The 17,021-nt window shown below is 35.7% G+C and overlaps 1 protein-coding gene and 1 pseudogene across 1 annotated transcript; one reads left to right on the forward strand and one right to left on the reverse strand.

The window, feature by feature from the left end:
- Positions 1–219: 219 nt before the first annotated feature.
- On the forward strand, positions 220–14,092 carry LOC7460857 (myosin-2). The gene is made up of 25 exons (XM_024611762.2): positions 220–601; positions 1,460–1,937; positions 2,591–2,692; positions 2,792–2,935; positions 3,038–3,188; positions 3,286–3,313; positions 3,544–3,712; positions 3,810–3,873; positions 3,998–4,011; positions 4,101–4,185; positions 5,382–5,485; positions 5,592–5,730; positions 6,289–6,407; positions 6,523–6,675; positions 6,759–6,848; positions 7,501–7,578; positions 7,707–7,865; positions 8,837–9,004; positions 9,286–9,491; positions 9,569–9,704; positions 10,751–10,880; positions 11,194–11,307; positions 11,387–11,502; positions 12,213–12,425; positions 13,233–14,092. Exons 2-25 carry the CDS (start codon positions 1,494–1,496, stop codon positions 13,695–13,697), a joined length of 3,591 nt encoding a protein of 1,196 aa, XP_024467530.2. The 5' UTR covers positions 220–601; positions 1,460–1,493; the 3' UTR covers positions 13,698–14,092.
- Positions 14,093–14,340: 248 nt separating this feature from the next.
- Positions 14,341–15,610, reverse strand: LOC7460858 (chlorophyll a-b binding protein 13, chloroplastic-like; annotated as a pseudogene).
- Positions 15,611–17,021: the final 1,411 nt, after the last annotated feature.

Consider the following 17,021-nt stretch of genomic DNA (forward strand, 5'->3'; position numbering starts at 1 on the left):
AATAAGAAATAAAAGAATTTATTTTTTTTAAAAAATGTTTTTTTATTCTTTGGATATAATAAACCGTTTCGTCAAAGAAACGAATACAAAGACACTCTCACCACCTAACGTGCACAAAATTTGAATTCCTGCCACCGCAAACAACCTAACAAAAAAACTAAAATAAATAAAAAAAAACCCTTAAAAAGAAGCAGCAGCAGCAGCAGCAGCAGCAACTAACAAGTTCTGCTGGTTTTATTTATTTATTTTTCTATTTATTTTTGCTTCAACAAGAAAACAGCTTTCACTTTATCTTTCTTTGTTGTTCTTCTTTGAGGTTTGATTCTCTCTCTCTCCCTCTGTCTCTCCTTCCTTTTCTTTTAACAAACTTAGCCACATTTTGTTACTCTTTTAAACTTCCTCGTAACTTCCTCTCTTTTTTCCTAAAACCAACTTTGTTTTGTTCTCCCCTCTCTTTTCCACCTCTTAATCTCTCCTTCTGTAAAACCCTTTTGCCTTCAGTTTATGTCCAGATTAGTTTTTTTTTTGTTGCGTCTTTAGCGTCAGATTGGACAAGGTGGCGTTGCAGGAGACAAAGATTTTGAGTTTCTAGTAACCAATTGTAAGTACACTTGTTTAATTTACATGTTTTTTTTTTTCCTGTAATGTTGTCTTGTTTAAACATGACTTTTGATTTTTTGAGACAAGAAGTTGTTTCAATTTGAGTTTGAGGTTCGGTCTTCTTTATTGTTTCTGGAAATTTGTGTTTTAATTTCATGTTTTGATCCAAATTAAGGTCCTTATGCTGTCAAGGAGTCCTTTAAAAATCACAAATCTTGAGCTTTTGGCATGGATTTTGGACTTCTTTATTGAACAAGAGTTTTCTTTCTTTTTTTATTTCTCTTTAATATTTGTTTTAATCGCAAAACCCCAAATTAGAAACTTTTGGTATATATAATAATTTATTGCAAAGATGGCATCGTCTTAATTTTTTTTTGGCAATTTTGACCTCATAATCATCGGTCATTAGTTGTTAAGAAGGGAAATCAGGGAGTCTAATTTAAGTTTGTGGGTCCCATGTTGATCTTAATCTGATGATCTGAAGCTGTTATGTTTTTTGTTTTTAATTTAAAATTGTTGTATACTGAATAACAAGTCTCCTAGCTTTTGTCTCAAATTATAGAGTTTGTTGTTGAATCAGGGCTTTCTAGTTTTTTGTTCAGTTTTTGAGTCAGAAAAGAAAAACCCAATTTATGTGATTTCATTTCTTTGCAGAGTTCGTGTAATCGTAATCAGTGGTTTCTTCTTTTACCTTTTGGGCCTTGTAGGCGTCGATTCCTAGTTGTTAAGGGAAAACCCTGACTGCAATTTAAGTCTGCGGTCCCACTTTGATCTTAACTGGATGATACTATGGGATTTCTTCTTTAAAGTGTTGTTAACCGAGTTCCACATTATGAGTTACTGCCGTGTAATTTTTCAGGATTTATATTTTGGAAGAAAAATTGGACATAAAAATGATGTTATCAGCGTCACCCGCGGCGGTGACAAGGAGTTCTCTGGAGGAGATGCTGGACTCACTGCGGCGACGAGATGAGGGTTTGGAGAAGTCCAAGGACCTGCCACCCGCTTTGCCAGCACGTCCTACTTCTAGGGCAAGGCTTCCCTCGGCTCGCCACTCACTGCCTACAGACTTTAAAGTCGGTTCTAATGGACAAGTGGAGAGCAAAGTGGAGACAAGAGTTAGTAAAGTGAAGGGGGATACAAAAAGAAAGGGGAAGGAGTTGGGGTACAAATCAGGGAATTTCGGAAGCAAGAAAATGAGGAAAGATCAAAATTGTGTGGATTCTAATCCATATGTAGAAGAGAATAATGAGAAAGTGAATGGGCTTGTTGCGGGTTCAGTACCAAGGGGAAAAGAACCAGAGTGGGATGATAATATCGGTTATTTTATCAAGAAGGTAAGGGATGGAAAAAATCAATTAATTTGTGTTCTTCTTATTATTATTTCACTAGATTAACTTTTTTTTTTAATATCATTACTAGTTTGGCATGTTTTTGCATGAATATGAATGTTTGTGTTTCTTGTTATGCATGTTTTGTTGGTTTAGGTTGTGGTTATAATTATATAGTTAGAACTAGTAATGTCAAGAGTTAAAGAAAGTTTCTTATCATGGGGGATTCATTGGGGCTGTGTGTTGCAGCCGGGGATACTTCGGCTCGAGTAGAAGAATATTTCCTATTCCATCTTGTTGTATTTCTTGGAAATCTAACTTTGAAGAAAGAGCAGTGTTCTTATTAGCAACGGATGATGTGTGGGTGGATCATAGTGCAAAAGGAGACACAAGTTAACGTTGTTGTGTTGTCGAGATGAACGAGTAGGTATCACAGTGTTCTAGGAGGACACCTCTTATCATAACGTCTAGAGTAATTTAAATTAGGTGAAGTGTTTAGAGAGGCTAGATCTGCTAGGCTTTTTTTTTTGTCCATTATTACTGTGCTTTCCAGAAGGAACTGGATTTGTTTTGAGAGGATCATACTTTTTTGTTGATTTCTTTTATTTGTGAGGATCAAAACTTATTAATTTACTCTTAATATGGGCTTTTTTCCCCAGAGACTCCGTGTTTGGTGTCGTCTCCCAAATGGGCAGTGGGGGTTAGGAAAGATACAGGAAACTTTCGGGGACGAAGCAACCATTTCACTTTTATCAGGAACTGTAAGTTAATAAGCTCCTTTTATCCCTGATGCTATTTAAACTTGTACTGGTTAATTCCTTGGTGGATTATACATGCAATAATGTTTGTCATTGTGCTAGGTTGTCAAAGTGTCTACAGCAGAGCTCTTACCTGCAAACCCTGATATCCTTGAGGGCGTGGATGATCTTATACAGCTTAGTTATTTAAATGAACCTTCTGTGCTTCATAATATTAAGCACAGATATGCTCAGGATCTGATTTATGTGAGTAGGATACAATCCTGATGGCCATGCAATTGCCTTGCGAACCAATTTTATGTCTCCTTTCTGTTTGTCTTTGACTGGCTCTCATGTTTCCTTCCACAGAGTAAAGCAGGTCCAGTTTTGATTGCTGTCAATCCCTTTAAAGAAATTCCGATTTATGGAAATGAAATTCTCACTTCTTACAAGCAGAAGGCTAAGGATAGCCCTCATGTTTATGCTATAGCAGATGCTGCTTATAATGAGATGATGAGAGGTGGATGAATCATTTGTTACCTTTTTACAATTTGCGTTTGAAGTTAGTATTGCTTCTGAGAGTTCCTTTCTTCTTTCATTTGGCTTCTGTTTTGCAGATGAAAAGAACCAGTCCATAATCATAAGGTTCGTTGCCTTTTCTTTCATTAATGTAGTCTATTTTGGACCTTTTCTTTTCTTTCACTGATTGAGTCTATTTTAGAGCTTTTCTATGCTATTTTCCCTTGGTGTATTTTTTAATTACTTGTGGTATGTTCTCTTGAACTTCTGGGTTTTTAAGTGCCCCTTTCGTGTTTCTTGAGTACTTGAGACACTCCTATTGCTCTGAAGAGTCACTTTTAGCATGTATCTTGCAGTGGTGAAAGTGGAGCTGGGAAAACTGAGACAGCCAAGTATGCTATGCAGTACTTGGCTGCTCTTGGTTGTGGCAATGACGGTATGGAGTATAGAATCCTTCAAACTAATTGTATACTTCAAGCATTTGGGAATGCAAAAACATCCAGGAATAACAACTCCAGTAGATTTGTAAGTTGTCACCAATTTTTCTTCTTCTTCTTGATTAGGCACTCCCATATCTGTTGTTTTTGCAATTTGGTTTATAGATAATTCTCAATCGGTGCAGGGAAAGTTGATTGAAATTCATTTTACCACATCAGGAAAGATTCGTGGTGCTAAAATCCAAACTTGTAAGTATAGTTAAGTTGGATAGATTGTTGTTATTACCCTGCCATTTGACTGTATTTGGGTGCTGACTGACTTGATTCACTCATGTATATTCAAACACTATCCGGCGATGATAATCTTGAATAGTTCTACTAGAAAAGGCAAGTAGATCTTCTGAGTTTCTTAGCTTTTCAGAATGTCAATTAGCAACACCATCCAAATCTGAAATTACAATGTCTCCTTTGACCAGTCAAGAGTAGTTCAGCTTGCCAATGATGAAAGATCATACCATATCTTCTATCAACTTTGTGCTGGTGCTCCTTCGACTCTTAGAGGTACTGTTTTTACATTATGCAACTTTGCTTGGGATGGAATGCATACATTTTTCATTCTTCTACTGAACATAAAGTTCTAAACAAGTAGTATTGACATAATGCTACTTGGGCTAATAGTTTCTCATGTGTCTATAACCATGTCTTCATAGTCTAAATTAGCAGGAAGTGAAGGACCCGTGTGGAAAAATCAAAGCCTTGTTTTTTTCCTGAAAAATTCTTGTGGGGAATAAAGATAGTAGTAGTAGTACTTGTTCAAACATGGTTCTTTTTTTTTTGAGTAAGAACCCGTGTGGAAAAATCAAAGCCTTGTTTTTTTCCTGAAAAATTCTTGTGGGGAATAAAGATAGTAGTAGTAGTACTTGTTCAAACATGGTTCTTTTTTTTTTGAGTAAGAAAATTGCAATCCACCCTCTCTTCCCAACAAAAAAGAAGAAGAAGAAGAAGAAGAAGAAGAAGAAGAAGAAGAAGAAGAAGAATAATCTTGTGACATTTGTAAAGATGTTTCCTAGTGTTCTTCATATTCAATTTTGCTTTGTTTTTCATTTAGACAACAGTCTCTCCCACCAAGCTCAAGTTTTTATTTCACGACCCGTTTTACATCCAAAAAATATCTCCTCTTTCACTTTGCTGTGCAGGGTTTTTGGGACTCTGTATTACTGAAGTACTTTACCTCTCTTAGATTGTTATTACCTCTGTTTGACTTGGTGGTTGAAGCCTATAAATCCATGTTGTGCATTCAGATTATGCATATCTTTTGTTTTTTTTCTTTTATGTAATATTCCTGCTTGATTATTGTTTTTACTTATGATGATGTCTTTTTCAGAATACAATGCATTTGCATTTTTTCATAAATTGGAAACAGTTCCTCATTTTCTGTCAAATGAACACATTTTCCTGCTAGATCTTCCAATTGTTTGAACCATCTTTATATGTGACTTTTGTAGGTGAAAAATAATTGTAAAGACACAATACACACTGAAATTTATTAATGGTCAATCATGAATAATAGCCTCGATTATTTTGGGATTAAGGCTTTTTTGTTGCCGTCAGTCATAAATTCTCATGTCACTCAATGGCTGATAGTTTTTTGACAGCTATCTTTCTTAAAAAGATAAACGTATTCCATGTGTTCTCTACTTCTATGCTCTAGCTTGCAATTGATTCATACGGTGGAGCATTTCTTGTCTTCTCTGCAGATAGACTGAACCTTAGAATGGCTAGCGAGTACAAGTATCTTAACCAGAGTGAGTGCTTGGTAGTTGATGGTGTTGATGATGGCATGGAGTTTCATAAGCTCGTGGTAATTCAAATAATTATGTGTTACTGTTGCTGTTTTTGAAGTCTGCCATCACTTCATTTGTATTATGGTCACAAGCATCCATCATTCTTTTTTCTCATCTCCCCAGGATGCCTTGGACATAGTTCAAATTTGCAAAGATGATCAAGAGCAGGCATTTGCAATGCTTGCTGCAGTATTATGGCTTGGAAACATATCGTTTCAAGTAATTGACAATGGAAATCATGTAGAGGTTCTCGCTAATGAAGGTAAGATTGATATAATTTTGAGTAAATTGAATTGCCAGCTCTCAGTACTTGCCAATAGCAGATAACACCTTAATTTCTCTCATTTCACCATAAATGGAAGTGGGATTTTTTTTACACGATTAGCATGTCTTGATTCATCATATAAAAAGGCATAAGTATGACTCTCCTCAGAAGACTAGTTGAATCTTTTATTATTTTAAGAGTTTGTGTCCACCTACCACTTACATGAAGAATATTTTCATGGAAAGGGATGGAGTAATAAATCTGGTCCTGGATTTCCAATGGTACTTTGGATGAGCATAATCGAATGTGCAATTGCATCTTAAGAGTTATCATGCTGAAATAGTATTTGCATGATCAACAACATATGGAATGTGTTTGTATGTGTGCTGATATGAGAATTCAGATGAATGAGTGAAACAGCTCATTGTGATTAAAAATTGATCTTCAAACATGTGCACTGCACGAGGCAATGCTACATTCATGACATGATATCACTTTTATATCATGGTGCTTTTTCTGAAATAAGACTGATTCCATTTCTTTTCCTTTTGGCAGCTGTAGAAAATGCTGCCAGGCTAATAAATTGCAGTGCCCAGGACCTGGTGTTAGCTCTATCAACCCATAAAATCCAAGCTGGAAAGGATTTTATTGCTAAAAAATTGACAATGCAAAAGGTGTGTTTAGATCTTGATTTGAAAATAAAGTTACCCCTGCATTACTCCAACATTGCTGTATATTTACCTAACGATACACATTGATTTAAAAGGCTCTGTATCATCTTCCTCACAGGCTATTGATAGAAGAGATGCATTGGCAAAGTTTATCTATGCCAGGTTGTTTGAGTGGCTTGTGGTACAAATAAACAAGTCAGTTGAAATGGGTGAGCTGAGTACTGGGAGATCCATAAGTATCCTTGATGTCTATGGTTTTGAGTCATTTAAGGTATATAGATTGTATCTATCTGTTTGGTGATCTTTCAGTGCTCTAAACTTGTGTCCCTGATGATAACGTCTTCACATTTTCAGAATAATAGCTTCGAGCAATTCTGCATAAATTATGCGAATGAGAGGCTGCAACAACATTTCAACCGGCATCTATTTAAACTTGAGCAGGAAGTAAGCATCTCATATCAAAGCAAATTCAACTTTAGGGTGTGCTGGTTATAATGGAAGGGGCCTTCATGATGGTGCAACATGCTATGAATATGCTATTGTTTCATAAATGAACTTATTCTCTTTGTTTTTTCAGAGTCAGAATATTTTCGCATAATCTCAAATCAATGAAAATGAAATGAATATGCTTTGCTGTCTAGACACATTTTTGTAAGAGGGAGTTTTAAAAGCAAATTAAGGAGTATATGCCACCAAAATTGTTGGCCTCTCTCTTTCTGCTAAGTATTCTGCATGGCTGTAGGCATGAAACAAATATGACTTCTCTGCAGATTATTGGAACTCCTTTGTTGAAGCATTTAAGTATGTAGTTAAATTTCTGTGCTAACTTGTAAGTTGCATATTAAAAATCTTGCGCATTAAGAAACTGTGGAAAGATTTACATTTCAGGTCAATGATGCTTTTATCACAACTAATTATCGCAAGCCATTCCCCCAATTTTCAAACATGCATTTTTTTTTTGTTCCTCTGATAAAGTCTCATTGACATTTTGGCTGTATTTTTTTTCTTTCTCCTCCCAGGTTAAGAATTCTTGAAATGTTTATTCAAATTTGATTGTTTTAAAAAGTCTCATTGACATTTCGTTCATTAATTGAAGGAGTATGAAGAGGATGGGATTAATTGGACTAAAGTTGATTTTGAAGATAACCAAGAGTGCTTGAATCTCTTTGAGAAGGTATTTCAACTGCTGCTTGTTTCTATGTCCTTCATGTGCACCTATAGATTTCTCCTTGGTGTAAGTGAAACCAGAATGTTTGCCTTACACTTAAAGTGGTCACTCTTTAATTATTTTGGTTGTTTCAGAAACCTTTAGGGTTGCTATCTGTATTGGATGAGGAATCAAATATCCCTAATGCCACTGATTTGACCTTCGCCAATAAGCTTAAGCAATACTTCAATGATAATCCTTGCTTTAAAGGTGAAAGAGGGAGGGCTTTTGGTGTTTGTCATTATGCTGGAGAGGTGAGTTATATTTTACTTTTGATAAGTTATTATTTTTTGCACTGTTGAAATTTTCAAGACAGGTTGGCAACTGTAGTTCTATGAGGGTTTGTGCTTGTTCTTATTACTAGAGTTGAAATTAATACATGTATAACAATTCATAATTTACTCGTGAAAAATCATACATGGTGACAACAATAACAAGAATTGACTACAGCAAAAGTTAATTGAAGTTACAAAAAGGAGGTCAGTAAATACACATCTAATATCATTGAAACTTTTCAATCCTTGAACTGTTCTTGATTGTGCAGATATTTTTTTATATCCACCTTTTCACCCTTTACTCATTTATGATTCATGTTTTAAATTTAAATATCAACAATTCTGGAAAAAAATGGAAATAAAATGAAGTTCTATATGATGTGGGACAACTGAAAATGCAACATGTGCTGTATATCTTCTTGGTATAGTTCTTTCTTCCAGGAATTTCTTTTGATTAAGTAGTTGATTAGATAATTGGAAACAAGTATATTGAAGCATATAAAATCATGTTCAAGCAATTTTTGCAAATTTGGATCCGCTTGTAGAATAAAGCTACAATGATGAAACACTGTTGAGCTTTTATACCATCATTTTATTTGTGGTAGAATGGATGCCAAAAACTTAAAAAGCAAAATCTTGATGGTGGAACTCATTTGTTCTATATCCAAAATTTTAATGTTTGTTTACTTACATCTCAGCACTGAGATAGGTAATTTCTATAATTAAAATTGCTGTAAGATATTTATTTTTATAGAGGGTACTTTGTACTATATTTAGCAGATCTTTCTCTCTTTTGTTTGAGTAATGTCTCCTGTTGTTAGCTAAATTTACATTTGACTCTGATCTGTTGAAAATTTTATTCTTTCTCTGGGCTACTCGATTCATGCAGGGTTCTGAACATTTAAGCTGATAATATTTAAATAATTCACTAATATTTGGAATTTGATCAGGTTGTATATGATACCAATGGCTTTCTGGAAAAGAACCGTGATCCAATGCACTCTGATTTCATCCATCTGCTATCATCAAGTGGTTGCCAATTACCAAAATCAGCTAGTCTATCCTGTCAATCTGGTGGATTGGAATCCTCAATGCAAAGTGTTGGTACGAAGTTCAAGGTAGATGAGGTTCTGTTCTGCACAACAACAATATCACGCGATTCTTGATGAATATAGAGTTTCTTCAAGTATGTAGAGGACAAAAATCTTCTGGTATTTTGAACAGTTTACCGGTTGACTTTTGGTGCTCTTGAATTGATCACTGAAAATTAAAAACTGTATCCTTTGCTTGGGAAAAATAATTATTCTTCTGGCAATGGCATTCAACCATATTTTTTTTATCTGCATTCTTGCAATAATTTGTACTTTGCAAAATCTTGAGTGGTATTTTCTTCCTGTAGAGTCAACTCTTCAAACTAATGCACCAGTTGGAGAAAACAACTCCTCACTTCATCCGCTGCATAAAACCAAATGCTAAGCAGTTTCCAGACCAGTATGAAGATGATCTTGTCTCCCAGCAACTACGATGTTGTGGTGTTTTGGAAGTTGTGAGGATTTCAAGATATGGATATCCTACTCGAATGACACATCAAGAATTTGCGGGAAGGTACAATAAGACACAAATTTCTCAGTTCTCCTCTTTTAAAGTTTATATTTCCTATCATAACCCCACATGTAATTTAGGTATGGTTTCCTGCTTATGGAGACAAATGTATCTTGGGATCCACTAAGCATGTCAGTTGCTATTCTCAAAAAATTTAATTTCCTCCCTGAAATGTATGAAGTTGGTTACACCAAAGTGTACCTGCGAATGGGCCAGGTATGTGCTGGTGTTATTTTCACTGTTATTGATGTTTTGTTATTTCCTCAAATTTCTTAATGTTATGTTATATGTTATTTCTTTGAATATGTTGTTTATGGATTTTGTGTGCTTTGTTTAAATGTCCAGAAGTTGCAATTTATTCTTTTAGCACAGGCATTAGGGGTGCATTTTGCAAAATCTCGAGAGTTGTATTTAATCAATGGATTGTGTTAATATTACATAGCAACGGCTTGGTCTAGGAAAAAAAAGTTTTTAACAGAAAGTGTTTTATATATAATATATGAAAAAAAAATTAATAACAAATAGTGGTGTGCAATGACCAAGTAAAAGTTTTGAGTGCATGGCTCTTTCCAGTGTTATTAATGCACTTGATGAGGAGCCTAAAATCTGATCAGAGCTTGTCAAGCTCTTCAACAGATCCCAAGCTTGAGCTACTTTTAGAATATTGATTTCTCAAGCTCTCAGATCCAAGCTTGAGCTACTTTTGATGAGGTTCCCAGAGGGAATAAACCTCATCTTGGCTTGCTTTGTTTGTGCCTGGTGCAATATATATGCTATATATGGATGCCGTCATTGTACTGGTTAGCTTTGATTTCTGCAAAGAATTGCTGTGCTTCTGGCCTTGGTTGGTTGTTTCTTTAATTACTGATTGCTTATATGTATTCCAGTGACGAGATTAGAATTTTTATCAGAAAAGGGAAAAAATGACATAAAAAATTGTAAGTGGCTGGACAAGTAGGGTTTGTGGTGCTCATCTCTGCTCTTGCATGTAACTTTTCTGTGTACTATTACCTGGTGGTGTACAATCTATACTCCTGTGTACAGTAGTAACACTGTTACCCAATTAAGACTAAAACATTGCTGAAGTCACACATAACATGACTGATGAATCTAATGCCTGATGAAGAGGTGTTTTATCCAGGAACCTGAACACATTAGTTTGATGCTACTTCTAGGAATTGATTTGAATGCAATTGTTTTTGCTTGTAGCAAGATTTTCATGTTTGATTGGTTCCCTGGCATATCATATTGTTGACTCACAGATTGGGAGATTGGAAGAGCAGAGAAAACAATTTCTGCTAGGTATTGTTGAGGTTCAAAAGTATTTCCGTGGTGGCCAGGCCCGTCGACATTTCCATGAACTCAAACAAGGAGTGGTGATATTACAATCATGTAATGCACATTTCCTTCTAGTTGTTTTCAGTGTCTCATCTGGTATTTTTATTATTTGCTTTGTAGTCTTGTTATTCTCTAATTTTCTGGACAGCTTTTGCTTTGCACCATAGTAATACAAATTGAATTTTCTGTTTTTTGGAGTGTTTTGTCCTTGGTGATCACATGTGTTTTTGCTATATGACAACAAAATCAGTTGTTTTGGCCACTCTTAGCATAGTCTGTTCCTTTGGGATGGATGCTGAGGGACCTATTAATGATTAGGTCAGTATTTTCTGCTTAGCTTTTGATTCAGATTACTATTGAAATGCAGTCATCCGTGGTGAAAACATGAGAAGGAAATACAATCACATGATAAAGAGGCGCACAGCTAATGCTCCTCTAGCAGTTGATGATCAGCTAGTGGCAGCTTTATATTTACAATCTGGTAAATGTTCTGTTGTTTATTGACCAATTTTCACTTTTTTTCCTAGTAGATATAATATTCTCACCTTTTGTTTCTGCAGTAATCCGTGGGTGGTTGGCTCGAAAGCAGTTCAACAGTATGCATAAAATGAAGCAGTTAACTCATGAGAATTCAAATTCCAAAAGAAAACCGGGCAAGAAGATTTCAGAAGTGAAGGTACACATTGGTGTAATTATTACTTTTCAACTTGATTTATTCTTCATTTTTCCCATCTGTTGAAATGTTTTGGTGGTCACTAGCTTTCCCAATATAACATACAGAAGTCATACATTTGGTTTTTTGTGTACACACGTGCAGTTTTAAGTGCTTGGTATGGATGGCTGGCTCATTTGTTGAATTTCCAAATACATCCTTCTTTCTGGCAGTATAGTGTTTTTATTTATTTATTATTTTATATAGATCTCTAGGTATTTTACCTTGTTACGTCTTTCTGTCAACTTTAGGTATTTTACCTTTTCCTTATCATGTCTTTCAGTCTACTTGTGATGTTTCTTCTGGAATTTTGATATTCAATTAAACAATCTTCACAATAAAATAAACACATTTACTGTCTATGATCGATAAACACATTTACTGTCTATGATCGGTGAACTATAATGCAATTATAATCAACCAATGGGATGGCATTTTTTGAAGAACTGCAACATTTTAAGCAAGTGTTAATCCTAGGCCATGCCTCTTTGAACCCCTGTACTTTGGGTATAACATTGGTGAAATTATGTTTTTCAATTCCTGTTATGATGAGATTTCATGTAGCTCTGTTTACATGTGTGGCATTTAGAAGGGCCTTTTTTTCCTGTGTTTTTTTTCTATGCATATCAAGCATCTCTGAAGTGTTAAGAAGCTGATTTCGGCTGCTTGTGCAGGTCATACCACAAGAGCAGGTTGACATTCAGACTTCAATTTTAGCTGAGCTCCAAAAAAGGGTTGTTAAAGCAGAAGTAACAGTTGCACAAAAGGAGGAGGAAAATGCTGCACTGAAAGATCAATTGCAACAGAACGAGAAAAGATGGTTGGATTATGAGGCAAAGATGAAAGCAATGGAAGAGATGTGGCAAGTGCAAATGGCATCATTGCAAGTGAGTTTCCTTGTTAATAGTATACGCGTAACTAAGTGCATGCATCATATGCTTTATTGTGGTATGTATAACAGGAGCTTAAAAAACATTTTAAGAACTTTGGAGAAATTAATTATAAGTTATGGCTTCTATATTGAACTGTCGTTGTGTTTCACTAGATATGTAGACTAGGTAGTGTTAGATTGTCAATCGAAACTGGTTTGAACATGTCCTTGTCCATATTAGGCATGTTGGCTGTCCATGATGATCTGCTAAATAAGCAAGGGACTGCCAATGATCATTAACTTTAGCTGGTTTAGTCCCACTATAGAACCATGAAAGGTTGAGGAAATGTAAAGTATGATCACGTTCTTGAAGTGAGCTGTGTCTTCAATCTTGAAATGTTGATTGACTAACTTCTCATTGGAAACCAAGAGAAGTTGAGAAGGCTACTTCAATTAATATCTTCTGATGAATGATTCAATGGCTGAAGTGTTAAAAGTTTGTTGATGATTGGGCTCAAGGCTCAGATCCATGTCTTCATAGGAGATCAAAACCTTTCTTCTACTTTGTTACTGATCCTCCCCACTGTGATCCATCTCAAAGCCAAGAGTTGAGATTTTTTTTTTTTTTTGTATGTGAGAAGCAATTTCTTATGGTTGCTGCTGTCAAAAGCTTCAAATGCAATATGTAGAAGTAAAAATGCTGATCTCTTATTAATATGTGTGCACAAAAACACACAAGCCTGGCAGGCACCCATAAAAGGGTGAGACCTGCACATACCTCATTAGTCATTGCCTGACGAGATATTCTTTGAATCTGTTGCAGACGAGTCTTGCTGCAGCCAGAAAGAGTCTTGCAGCTGACAACACTGCAGGCCAACCTGGAAAACTGGATTCTTCTACATCACCTCACTATTATGATTCTGAAGATTATGTTTCTACGGAATCTCGAACTCCTGGTGGGAACACTCCCAACATATTTGCGAATACCTTCCCTGATTTAAGAGCAGTGAGAGAGAATAATGGTCCTGTGCATGCAGTCAGCAATCTTACAAAGGAATTTGAGCAGCAGAAACAAAATTTTGACGACAATGTCAAAGCATTAGTTGAGGTAAGGGCTGGACAATCAGCTTCTAACATGAATCCGGATGAAGAGCTTCGAAGATTGAAACTAGGGTTTGAGACATGGAAGAAAGACTATAAGGTTAGATTACGGGAGACAAAGGCAAGGCTTCACAAACTTGGGCATGGAGAAGTTGATAGAAATCGTCGGAAGTGGTGGAGGAGATAGGCACAAGAGTATCAAAATGATCCAGTTTATAATGTGATCATATTTGATGGAGAAAGTTGAAGAGAGTACTCAAAGCAGCAATTGAGGAGCAAACAGTGCTTCCAAGAAGCTTCTTCGTTTCCAATTCTGGATGTGTTGCTTTAATTCTAGCTATGAAAACAGCAATTGGTGTTTATATTTCGTGAGGATAGTGTAGTTGGGGAAATTGTATGTCTACCAATTTTTGTTGCTTGGTGGAAGGATTGATGGTCATGTGAATAGCTAGCTGGGTTTGTTCCAGCCCCAGTTTCTTTTTTTATAGTTTAGGTTAGTTGTATATCTTATTATAATAGATGTAAGGACGAACTTTGTAGTACCAAGTGTGAAATATGGAATGAAAAGGTAATTTTTTTTTCCCTTGGAAGCATCATCACAGTTCTGTTCTACTTGCTGTCGTTGTTTTGTTCGTACAAATACAAAGTTCGTGTTTGGTAGATCCATTACTTGAATCGCTCAATGAGAAACACTGTTTCCCGTGTTTATTCTTAGTCTCTTGAATACCTATAATGGCTCTATCTTTGTTTTTTCGTCAGCGTTCCGAATATTTGATACAATAGCATAGCAGGAAGGTTTGTATAGCGCATGCCATGCCTCTAGGTTCATCTTGTAAAGAAAACATTAACCCTTCACACAACAATTTACACCGGATCACACAACGAAACAGATTGTACAATTTACTCTGGATCCCAACGACAAAATCTTCAAATCTAGAAATACAGTAACCACGACAATCCTGGCAAGATCTTTCCATTGGAATCCGAGAAAGTAAATGTCAATTTATGACCCAGGCACAAACTTGGTGGCGTAGACCCAGGCGTTGTTGGCAACTGGGTTGTCAAGGTGGTCCAAGAGGTTCTCCAGGGGACCTTTTCCAGTAACAATAGCCTGAACAAAGAATCCAAACATGGAGAACATAGCTAGCCGGCCATTCTTGATTTCCTTCACCTTGAGCTCGGCAAATGTAGTTGGATCATCGGCCAGGCCAAGAGGGTCGAAGTATTGGCCACCAGGGTACAGGTCATTACCCTCTCCTACTCCAGGGAGACCATTGATGCGGAATCCCTCAACAAGGCCCATGAGGACAACTTGGAATCCAAGGACAGCAAGGATGCTTTGGGCATGGACAAGGTTGGGGTTGCCCAAGTAGTCCAAGCCACCTTCTGAGAAGATTTGAGCTCCAGCTTTGAACCAAACTGGTTCCTTGAAGTCTACCTTAACCCATTTCTCAAGGACTTCTGGGGTGATGCAACCTAGTGCTCCTAGCATAGCCCATCTGCCATGGATGACCTAAAAAATTGCGCTACAGTTTAGGGGAGCCACCAGCCCATCAATCCTTTATCCATTCGTAAAATATGTCTATGAATGCTTCGCAATATCACATATTGTACTGGGTGAGTAATATTTAAGTCACATTTTATATCAAATTCCATTCCATAAATGATTTTTCTAAGGTTATTATTCATCATAGAGAAACTAGTCATGATTTTTGTGACAAAAAGGTTACCTCAAGAGCTCTGTTCTTAGCAAAGGCCTCAGGATCAGCTGATAAACCAGCAGTGTCCCATCCATAGTCACCTGGGAATTCTCCAGTCAGGTATGAAGGAGTCTGAGCTGAAAAAGGTCCCAAGTACTTCACTCTGTCAGGTCCATACCACAACTCATTACCCTATCCAAAATGAACTTAAATATATTAGCCCCCATCCAAAAAAAAAAAACTAGAGAAGAGAGAGATAAACCTACCATGATGTATTTGCCATTTCCCATGGAGACAACATCTCTAAGAGGGTTAGCATTTGAACCCTTTTTGCCAAGAAATGCGGTGGTCTTGCAATGGTGCTTGAGCTAGCAAGAGATGCCATTGTCTTCCAGACAATCCTTACTGTTTTTCCCTGGGTTAGAACTTAGTGATCTCTCTCGAAGAGCAGAAAATTGTAGTCTGGAAGCGTGTAGAAAGGAAGTGCTAAGCTTATATGTGAAGGAAAGCAAGAGAATCAGAAGAACGAGTGGTTAAGAATACAAGAGAGACAAGTGGTGGTGGGGATCTTTGAGGTTTAAATCAACCAATGAGGAGGCTGCAAAGGATTTTAAAGTATCTCGAACTAATCTCCTTCTATCCTCGTATTATCTTGTATGTACTTCAGATAGTTTTGTTATTTTTTGGCCATGAAAAATCTTTTGCAACATTGCAACTACAATTCCTAGTTCGCATAGTCGCCATGCCCTGTTTGGAATTTTGATCCAATTAAAAGCTTGGGTTAATGGGTTTGATAAGTTATTATATTAATTCAGATTAATTATTTTTATTTTAAATAATATCATTTTAGATTTTTTTTTTAATTTGGTGAAAGATGATATAAACGAGTCTTAGATTTATAGGGTTTGAACCTTTTTTTTTATATAGAAATTATTCAAGTTTCATGACGTAAACTATAAGTTTGATGGATTAACTCGAGTTTTTTTTTTATTTTTTTATTAATTTTTTTAAAATTTATCCTTCAACATTAAATTGATTGAAAATTAGACTTTCTAATTATTTTGGTTGATTTTTATGAGGTTATCCCTGTATCATGACTCGGGTCATGAGTTTGGCTAGTTAACTTGGGTTGACTCGAATTGTTTTTTATGTCATTTCTTAATTACTTTTTAAAATTTTATCTTTCAACACTGAGTTGATTAAGAATTGGGCTATATAATTTATTTCAATTAGCTTTTTATTGGGTTATCCAAGTCTCATTACCTAAATCATGGGTTTGACTTGTGAATCCGGGTTGACCACGATTATTTTTTGTTATTTTTTTAATTGATTTTTTTTAATTTTATCATTTAACATTAGGTTTATTTGAAATTGAGCTTCATAATTTGTCTTGATTTATTTTCTACAGGGTTATTATGGTCTCATGACTTAACATGCAAATTAACTCAGGTTGATTCAAATTAATCCAATATGTTTTTGTCTCTATATTTAACAAGAAAATCTCATCTTGAATATTTATTTTGGATCGAACTATGTTTTTAATAGTCATCTAAGTTGCTTTTAGACCCACCAAGTTGAACGAGTCACATCAGATCATTTCATACATGATTTTAATTTCTTTCTAGTAGTAAAAAACATTAACAACTCTTTGATTTTTTTTCTCATTTTAAGAAGAAAAATATGATCTAACCTGCAACGTAACACATATCATAGATCTAGATAACATATACTAAAAGAGCTTGGATTTTCACTTTAGCAATGTATACTGAAAAACCAATCACTTTTTCACTTTGATCCTTAAAAAATTTTAA

The sequence above is a fragment of the Populus trichocarpa genome, chromosome 11 (assembly GCF_000002775.5).
Source record: "Populus trichocarpa isolate Nisqually-1 chromosome 11, P.trichocarpa_v4.1, whole genome shotgun sequence".
NCBI classification, from domain to species: domain Eukaryota; kingdom Viridiplantae; phylum Streptophyta; class Magnoliopsida; order Malpighiales; family Salicaceae; genus Populus; species Populus trichocarpa.

Coding starts and splice junctions, on each gene's coding strand:
- LOC7460857 (XM_024611762.2), top strand. CDS start 1,494: ATGATGTTATCAGCGTCACCCGCGGCGGTGACAAGGAGTTCTCTGGAG. Junction 1,938..2,590: donor TCGGTTATTTTATCAAGAAG/GTAAGGGATGGA, acceptor TTTTTTCCCCAG/AGACTCCGTGTTTGGTGTCG. Junction 6,408..6,522: donor AAAAATTGACAATGCAAAAG/GTGTGTTTAGAT, acceptor TCTTCCTCACAG/GCTATTGATAGAAGAGATGC.